Raw genomic sequence first — 10,167 nt, forward strand, 5'->3', positions numbered from 1 at the left:
TATGGGTAATGTTTAGATGGTGGGGGCCAGAGATATGGCAAATACACCCAAATAACCCCAGAAGTGTTTTTTTAAATTTATAAATCTCTCTAAAAAGGTCAAATGTCCCTTGTTTTGCATCAATCTTGATACAGGGTACTTATTATATGTTATAGTTTGGATTCCTAAAGCTTTTAGTCTACTATCCCATCATTCAAGGGTTGTTTTCACTATAAGTATTTTTTTTTTTTGGACGGACACTATAATTTGCATTTTTTTACTATGTTCAATCTGAATTTACTTTAAAATTTAAAAAATCTATATTGATTCTACATCCAACTCACAGGTTTATCATTACTTTGAGGAAAAAGATTATGAATTTACCCCTTTTAGAATTGAAGTTATAGTCATTTGTTCTGGGAATGTCATTTTCGAGCCTGAGACCTGAAAAACAGGCTCAGGGCTTAACAGCTATGTCAATAGCCTTCTTCCACAAATCCTAGCTCCCAAAATTGAACTCCCTTAATCAACCCACATCTTTCTTCAGACTTGGCCTTCATTTGTAAAGTTTATTGAAGCCAAATCGCTCAAGGAGCTTAGGGTTGGGCTATGGGGTTCTGATTCCGGTAGAGTTCAATGCAAACGTTTAATAATACAGAAATCCATGGGCTGTTCCATGGAAAAGTACACTGAATTATATTCAAAAGTCCATACTTTTATACCCAATTCAACTCCTCCTAATGTGGAGCTTATTCTTATCACTAGTTCTTTGATCCCTCCTTGAATCAATTGTTTTTTACACCAATAGATATAATGACGGCCTCAGCACTCCTTCTACATCCATGCATGCTGATGGCATGTTTAAGCCTGAAGAAAAGGTGTTGCCTAACACGTACAAACAAATTGTGTAACGTGGACATTTTTCGTTACACAAGTGAATGGCATGTCTAGCATACTGAATGACATGCTCCTCCCTTATCTCAGGGGCATCCTCTAAATACTATACACTATTTAAAGAGCTCTCCGCTTTCTTTCTTGTACTGGGAGTAGCTCTGTTCATACCTCATCACCAGAGAAATGGGAAAGGTTAATCTCGAGGATAATGACACCAAAGAGAAGAAAACAGAGTTTAGCTTAGTACGGGTCAAAGATACCTGGAAGTGCAAAAGAGGGAAAAAGGTCACAGCTGATAATCTGTCTGCTGCAAAAATGTGAGTATAACATTTCTTTTTTTTTACTCACAGTTTTTCAAATTACTTCAGTAAGATAGAAAAAGTGTGATAAAAGTATCTTCTTCTTTGTGCACGTTTCTTATGCAAAGTGTTCTTTTATCTCTGACTTCTCAAACTGATTTTATAAGTATGAATGAATAATGCTGCTGCGTACTGTGTAAGGCACATTTCCAAATAATGGTAAAATGTGTCCCCTTTAAATAAGAAACAAGCCAAACAAGACTGAACAAGCATTCCAACTGATCTATGCCTGGGGGGAAATGATGGTTGTATCTGTATGGCAATCTCTTGTGTCAATTCAGTGGCTGTGAAATGCCAAACACTCTTTACAATATCCTGTTTTATGCATTTAAATCATGAATAAATCACTGAATTGTATTTCAAAGGTAATAGGATCTGAGTTTAAAGGTACATTATTCCAGCTCCTCAGGTTGGTTTCACTGAGATCGGACTTTTCCCTGAATTCAACTCAAGGCTGCAGTTTGTCAATTTGACAGGTTTGACAATGCCAGGCTTCAGTGTTAATACTCTAGTTGTCAATCAACAAAAGCACTTCAGAGAGCGCTATTATGTAGGAATGTATGGGGCGGGTATGAGGGAAAACCTCAACTTTCAAATGTCAATGGAACTACAATAAAACAGAGAACAGGTGCAGGAATCGGGGGAAAACATTTACCTACCTAATGTTTATTTAAATGTTATGTTTAGGTTAGAGAACCTGCAAAGGTGTTGGTTTTAGACAATGTGAGCCAACAGTCTACAAATGTATACTAGATTAGTGTTAAAAATACAATGTTACATTATAACCGACATAACATGATTGATTGATTGATTGATAACATATTACATTTTAAATTAAGTGTTTTGGCCTCTGAAAGTCATGCTCTGTCTTAAGCCAGATCTCAGTTACAAAAAGTATTACAATTAGTACATTTATTAGGTGAGTTACATGAACCAGACCTTGATGTTGAGGAGTATTACTATTGGCACAGTTTATATGCCAATCCTGTGAGTTTGGGAGAGGAATATGTTTGTGTTTGTTCCATGTTTGTTCCCTCTTAAAGAGAAACTCCTGATATAAATGTGTTTGTTCTGCTTCTAGACATAACAGGGACAAGACGTTTTGTAGGCACTGCATTTAATCTCTGAGTGGTGGTGTATGTGGGAGGGGGGGCAGACAGATATTCACTATGTTCCAGCTGAATGTAGTCCTTGAGACTCAGACAGAGCATCTCTGTAAAAAATGAACCATGCAACCAGAAACTGATGCTAAAGACACAATGACCCTGTTGATACCAGCTGCTGTTTTTGTGAAGCTTGGTCAAGTTGGAGGACAGGTTGCAGATATAAACTAAGAATTTGACATGGCTATGGTTTGCCAGAAAGAAAAGAAAAAAGCTGTATGGCATTATCTCATGTTTTGACTTGGTTTGACAGGGTTTTGATGTTCCCTGCAGTGTCCTTTATATGTCAAAAGTAATGCATAATCTAAAGTCAAAATGGTAATCAAAGCTAATGAACTGCTAATAGAGTGTAAGCATTGCAATGTATTGAGAGCAACAGAAAATACACCTACAATAATGGGAACCTTTGGCATTATAGTAAATCTTCTTTCTTTGACATGTTTTTTTGTGTGCAGCTATGAGAGCATCACCGAAAACAGCACCAGTTGGACAGTGGTCAGCCCCATCGTCTTCACTTACAAGGTTATTGAGACCCAGGACTTGCTGGACCCGAGCAACCAAACGCTCCTGCTGGGACACATCAACGACCCGCAACAGTTGGAGGACATGAAAAAATCAAACAAGCAAATTAGACGCTTTTTGGTTGTAGACCAAGAAGTCTACAAGTTTTATGGTCCCAAGCTCACTGAATATTTGGAAACCAACAAGGTCCTGTACAAGATTTTAGCTCTACCCACAACTGAGGAGAACAAATCCATGACAATGGCCTTGAAGATCCTAGAGGAAGTCAACAACTTCTCCCTTGACCGTCGCACAGAGCCCATCATTGCCATTGGTGGAGGGGTGTGCCTGGACATAGTGGGCCTGGCTGCCTCACTCTACAGAAGACGGACCCCTTACATCAGGGTCCCGACCACTCTGCTCTCCTACATCGATGCCAGCGTGGGAGCAAAGACTGGGGTTAACTTTGCAAACTGCAAGAACAAGTTAGGTGCCTACATCCCCCCCGCCGCTGCCTTCCTTGATCTGTCCTTCATACAAACTGTTCCACGACGACAGATCTCCAACGGACTAGCTGAGATGTTAAAGGTATGTTAACCCCGCAACTCACAGTACAGCAACTAATCAAGGAATTACAAGGGCTGTAGTATTGTTAAAGTTTTCTGGTCCAGTCAAGTCACCTTGATTGTCAATCTTCCAGTGTGTGTGTACAGACAGAGAGATCGGAATACTGTTTCCCACAATCCCGAATATAAAAAGAAATGTATATAAAATGAAAAAATATGTGTGCAAATATGTATATATATATATACGCAGTCAAAGACACATTTTTACATGTGCACACATTAAGACCTAAATAAAAACATAACAATCAATATATACAAAATACCAGTCACTTCAATATACATTGATTGTTGTGTTTTTATTTAGGTCTTAATGTGTGCACATGTAAAAATGTGTCTTTGACTGTGTATATATATATATATATATTTATATACATCTATGTATGTTTGCTATTTATTTTGCAGATGGCCTTGATGAAACACAGAGGCCTCTTCGAACTTCTTGAGACACATGGCCGTATGCTGTTGGACACTAAATTCCAAGCTGACAACAGGGTATACGGACGCAACTGCATGCAGGTGGCATCACAAGCAACTCGTATAGCCATCGTGACCATGCTGGAGGAACTTGCCCCAAACCTTTGGGAGGATGACCTGAACAGACTTGTCGACTTTGGTCACCTTATCAGCCCAGCATTAGAGATGGTAATTGATCCTTTGTTAAATATGTACATTGTTGATACATGCTATTGTTTGTACAGTATATTGTAAAAATATCATGTTTTTGATTCCAGGAGAGTCTTTAACATTCTGTCTCTGTCTGTCTTTGATCTAGAAAGTTCTCCCATCTCTGCTGCATGGTGAAGCAGTGAACATTGATATGTCTTACATGGTTTACGTGTCCAAAGAGAGAGGTCTATTGACAGAAGAAGAAAAGCACAGGATCATCAACTGCATGGTGGGCCTGGAGCTGCCTGTCTGGCATGAGGCGTTTACCATGGAGCTCATACAGAAGTCTCTGCAGGACAGGCTGAAGCATTCGGGAGGCTTGGTCCGAATGCCACTCCCTGTCGGTCTTGGGGAAGCGGGTAAGTCTCACCTCAGCAGTTATGGTTTGCAAGGTAACAAGCATCACATTAGGTAACATACAGGTAGTAGCAAACCAAAATAGCTGGCCATGTCAGCCTACATTTGTTTACCAGGCCAGTCTGAAGAAACATGCTTATTACCAAAGTCTTCAATTCAAGAACTACCCATTCTTCCTACAAATATTTTACCTTTTCTGTCTCTGAATGGCTACTAGCCAAACCAATGGATAGTATTTGTTGCCTGGGTGGATAAAACAGGCCTACCAAGCCTTGATTGGTTAACCTTTTAAAGAGCCTGTGACAGCATCCCAACAACTGAATGAAACATTGGGCTACTAGTAATCTCGAACCGTCAGTTTAAAAAAGAAGGTGCGATACCGTTCCGATAAATATCAATAATTTCGAACATCGCGGGGAAATTCCTTCGACTCATTTTGAAGTTTTGGGGGAAGCCGGAAGTGACGTCAATGCGGGAACGCTTCACTGTGCGGCGAGAGAGCCAAACACGGACAAAGTGTGTTGTCATGCGTAGAAATGGTGAATTACTGAGTTTAGGCACGTTAATAACGTTTTAATTAAGTTGACTACAGTATATTCATATTTGTCAGTGCTTTCATGTCAATTCGGTGAACATAAACATAAATGATCGTGGTGAAGATGATGATTAAATTAGGATTAAAAATCGGTAGTGAGAGCTACTGAATTTCCTCCCGTAGGATGTGATATAAAAACAAATCGATTATTTTTGTAGTTGTAAACTCAAGTGGATGAAACTACATGTATTAGTGCTTTCATGTCAATTCGGCGAACATATGATACATTAAATGATCGTGAGGATGATGATTTAAAAATCGTTTGTTTGAGCCGGTCTGCATTTCCTGATGAAAAAACAAACCGATGCTTTTTGTAGTTGTAGTACACCAACATGGATTAAACGTGTGGTTTTTTTACCGCCAATGTTGGGGAAATTAATGGATAAAATGCACGGATTATGATTATTATTATTATTCCCACTCCGATCGGGACACTAGGTCCACCGTTTCCCCGCAGCGAGGCTCCCCCCGTTGACAGTTTACGTGGGCTGGGTGTAGTGGCGGACTGGCCATCGGGACGAATCCAGATGGGCCGGTACCGAAGTGGGCCGGTCGGATAAGTCACTAGCACATCCCCCACTCCCCCCGTTTACTAGCGGTACCGAAGTGGGCCGGTCGAGAGTCCCGGGATGATTTTTAGTCCCAGTCCACCACTGGCTACATGACCGTATTATCGCCCATATTGACGCACCTAATTCCTAAACTTCTAACAGATACAACATAAACCGATCCTTCAGCCTCATATGAGCTCTCAGACACGTTCAACATTAAACTGTCATCGCTGTCTGAGCTTGCTGCTGTGTGCGCCATCGTGCGTTTACAGATGCTAGGATCCGGAACGGTGCAGCTGGAGCTCTTGGCCCACATTGACGTCACACATAATTTGGCGGGATTTGAAGAATCCCCGAGAAGATCCAGAATATGGTCAACATTGAAGGGGAGATTAATGGTTATCAAAGTACAAATATCCAAAATCAGTTCAGTAACGGTTTTCAAGGGGACAATATTTACTCAAATTGACGGGTTTGGATGATGGGGGAAACTCGTGTCACAGGCTCTTTAAGCCCGTAGCCTGTTTTTCAGATTTCAGGCTCGAAAATGACATGCCCAGAACAATTGACAATATCTTCACTTATAAAAGGGGTACATTAATAATCTTTTTTCTCAAAGCAATGATACGCCTGTGAGTTGGATTTAGAAAAGTCAGAATCAATATAGATGTTTTTATTTTAAAGTAAATTCAGATTGAACATAGTAAAAAAATTTAAATGATAGTTTCTGTCCAAAAATAAACCATTACTTATAGTGAAAACCACCCTTGAATGATGGAATCGTAGACTAAAAGCTTTAGGAATCCAAACTATAACATATCAAGATTGATACAAAACAAGTGAAATTTGACCTTTTTAGAGAGGCTTAGAAAAAAGAAAACACCACTTGGGTGTATTTGCCATATCAATCAATCAATCAATCAATCAATGTTTATTTATATAGCCCAATATCACAAATGTTACATTTGTCTCAGTGGACTTTACAGTTTGTACAAAATATCAGTATGACAATACGACACCCTCTGTCCTTAGACCCTCATATCGTACAAGGAAAAACTTCCGAAGAAAACCCACAGTTTAAAGGGAAAAATGGGAGAAACCTCAGGGAGAGCAACAGAGGAGGGATCCCTCTCCCAGGACGGACAGACGTGCAATAGATGCCGTGTGTAAATTGAAAAGATAATACATTTGCAACATAGGTAGTCCAAATGTTTGGAAATGCATGTGTGTATAATAGGAAGATGAATCCACGAGGATATCCATCCAGGACCTATGATCCAGGACCACAGCCACGACTCAAGATCCAGGACAGAGGAGCGCAGGATCATCCATGACTCCGGATCCCGGCGTATACAGACACCAAAAAGAAAGACATTTGGGGAAGCTGGGTTAATCGGAACATGAGAGTACACAGGTACAGACAGAGAGAAGGAAGAAGTAAGATGTCCCCCGACAAACTAAGCCTATATCAGCAAAACTAGGGGCTGAATCTAATCAGCCCTAACTATAAGCTTTATCAAAAAGGAAGGTCTTAAGCGCACTCTTAAAGACGGATAGGGTGTCTGCCGCCCGAACACAAACTGGAAGCTGATTCCACAAATGTGGAGCTTGATAAGAAAAGGCTCTGGCTCCCATTGTACTTTTAGAGACTCTAGGAACAACCAACAACCCTGCATTCTTGGAACGCAATGCCCTGGAACCCATTGGTCGATTTTGGTGATTGACACCTCTTTTGAACCGTTAAAGCCAATAGAATCGAGGGGAAGTTCCTTAATCCAACATTTCCATTGAGGAGTGAGAGTGATGCGCACGCAGCTTGCCCAAAACCGGAAGTTCCTTTACACTCTATAGAAAAATATGTTTAATTCCATAAATATGATGATGGATTATCAGTAATCATTTCAAAGTGACACAGAGACATTGGATTAACCTTCAGCAGCGTTTATATGCATTGTAATGCCATTGAACACAACTTTTGATCAGAAAACAGTAAAGATACGAGTATTTGCCGTTTTGGCCCCGTAAAGTGAAGTTGTGTGTTGTCTTTGCTGGCTTTCGCCGCAAGTTTTGGTCACACAGTGATGATACTTATTGGAATCTGTGGAATCTCAGATTTCATATGATATCTAGTCTGTGCAGATTGCATGAAGTATAAAATATTGCTACCGTGAGTAATGTGCTAAGTGCGTTAGCACCCTTTCGCTTAGTGCTAATTCATAGGCTTGGCGTTAGACTTGTCTTTTGTTCAGGTACAAATGGTTCATATCGTCAGTTAGCTGAGTTTCTTCCCGTTAAGTGGTTAAGACACATTAATAGGTTGTTAAATTTTAAAGATCAAATGCAAAGCTTTTTGTATAATTGCCAGTACAATCAAAATCATATAGCTACAACACTATCTAAGATATTGCAGTATTAAAATCGGAGATAATATGAGTCTGGCAATGCGCAATATTAATTGTGTTCAACCCCCAACACCAAGTCCGACGATTTATTTTCTCCGCCGCTCCTCCGCAAGATGGCGGCGCGTGACGTCAGATGTGCCAAACATATTTCCACCTGGTTTATCAATCACAGCGGCTTCCGCCGATAGTACAACTAGTTTCGTCTATCATGTCTGATTCTGAGTAGACTATAGACTAAAAGCTTTAGGAATCCAAACTATAACATATAATAAGTACCCTGTATCAAGATTGATGCAAAACAAGTGAAATTTGACCTTTTTAGAGAGGTTTAGAAAAATAAATTCCAGGCGGACTCACCTCACAAGGACGAGGTGGATGGGAATGCTAACAGTGAATTAGCCCCGAGCGAAAAATGCTAACCTATCACTCCTAGCGCCCTTATTACTTATCCTAGCTCCACATCCAACACATTGTTTATGATCGTAAAGACACAGAATCTAACGGTGCCCACCTCTATAAGCAATAAAACTGCAATTCCGTTATCTGCGTTATCTGCTGTGCTCCGTGCGCTTTGAAATCTAATCAAAAGTTGTTTACCTCAATTCTTTGGCGTTTCTGCATCGCCCGGCTCTTTCGTTCTTTCAGTGGTTTCTTGTGCTGAAATGTGGAGGGGACGGCTCCGGGTTTCAGCCTCCGACGTGCTATTAATGCTTCTCCACCAACAGACTTCATGATAGCAGGATCAACGTCGTATGCATCACACGCGAAGTGGTCAGAACACAACTTGCTCCATTTTGTCGGTTGCCATCCAACACGATTCACTAAAAAAATCCAATTTTTGCGGATGATTTGGTCTTTGGGAAATGCATGTAAAACTCTCCCAGATCCCGCACCGTTCGTACAACAAAAAGCTCAACAATAACCCATGTTAATTCAGTTTTCTTTTCGAAAAACATGTGACTGAGACTGCGGAGTCGGGATATTTGGTCCAGAGACTTTTTGGCCACTATTACGTCACGCGCGCGGAGGCTGCTGGGAATTACATGTCAGAAATTCAGACGGCATTGGGTCGAGTTTTGGATCAATAAAAAGCTTTTTTTGGGGTGTATTATCTCGATTTAAATCAAATAAAAAATACAGGCAGTCTTAAAAACAACATTTCTATAAAAATGTAGCGTATTTGGAAGCTTTGCATTTGATCTTTAAGAAACGTTAAGAAATGTTAAGAAACAAGACACAGTTTCGTGAAAATTGTTGTATTTGCGGGGGCTATCGGGTTTAACAGGTAAAGGTAAGAGAACCAAGGATTAGGGTTAGGGTTAGGCATTCAGTTGAGGGGACTGGGGTCCCTTCTTGTCTTTAAGTATGAGTGCCAAACCTGACATTAACCAATTGATTTTAATTGCCTTAAAAAGATGATTGCACCAAATTATCTTGTATGGGTCTTTTTTGAATGCATTGCCAACCAATTTATTTCCTTTCGTAAGAGTAGTTTGATCTTAAACAAGTTGTCATGCTATTCAGAGTTTATGTAAAGCACTTATATACGGTATATTTAAAGCATGGTCTAACTGCTCTCCTTTCTTTTATTGCAGAAATTTTGAATGACACATCCTGTGAGATCCTGCACAGAGCTTACGTAAAATGGTGTGACGAGCTGAGCGTCTCCTCGGACAGCAACTCTGACTCTTAAACTGCCCACAGCACGACTGCATTAGTTCAATTGTTTTGTTAGAGAAAATGTTTAAATGTTGTTGGGAGTTGTATATACTTCTGGTTTTGTACTCTTTTTCTCTACTTTTGTTCAAATGTTTGGGAAAAATAAACTATAATTGATAGCATTCACCTATGCTATTTTCACATTAAAAGATCCAATTGTCGGGGAAACCATATTAGCACTGCTTGAAGCTATTTCTATATGCTTCTGTCCAGCATGTGTTCTAGTGTTAATTTGTTCAAATGGGCCCAAATATCAAATTGTTTCTTTCTCCCAAGCAGTTGTGGCGTTAGACTTTTTCCAAGTCCTGTTGTTGCCATTTTATTTTCTGTTAAATAAGGTTAGTTAGAGCCGAGT

The 10,167-nt window shown here is 40.0% G+C and overlaps 1 protein-coding gene across 1 annotated transcript; it reads left to right on the top strand.

The window, feature by feature from the left end:
• The first annotated feature begins 976 nt into the window (after positions 1 to 976).
• eevs (2-epi-5-epi-valiolone synthase) lies at positions 977 to 9,963 on the top strand. Its single transcript, XM_034212177.1, has 5 exons — positions 977 to 1,190; positions 2,851 to 3,484; positions 3,925 to 4,164; positions 4,295 to 4,547; positions 9,689 to 9,963. Exons 1-5 carry the CDS (start codon positions 1,057 to 1,059, stop codon positions 9,784 to 9,786), a joined length of 1,359 nt encoding a protein of 452 aa, XP_034068068.1. The 5' UTR covers positions 977 to 1,056; the 3' UTR covers positions 9,787 to 9,963.
• The last annotated feature ends 204 nt before the right edge of the window (positions 9,964 to 10,167 follow it).

The sequence above is a fragment of the Gymnodraco acuticeps genome, unplaced genomic scaffold (genome assembly GCF_902827175.1).
Source record: "Gymnodraco acuticeps unplaced genomic scaffold, fGymAcu1.1, whole genome shotgun sequence".
NCBI classification, from domain to species: domain Eukaryota; kingdom Metazoa; phylum Chordata; class Actinopteri; order Perciformes; family Bathydraconidae; genus Gymnodraco; species Gymnodraco acuticeps.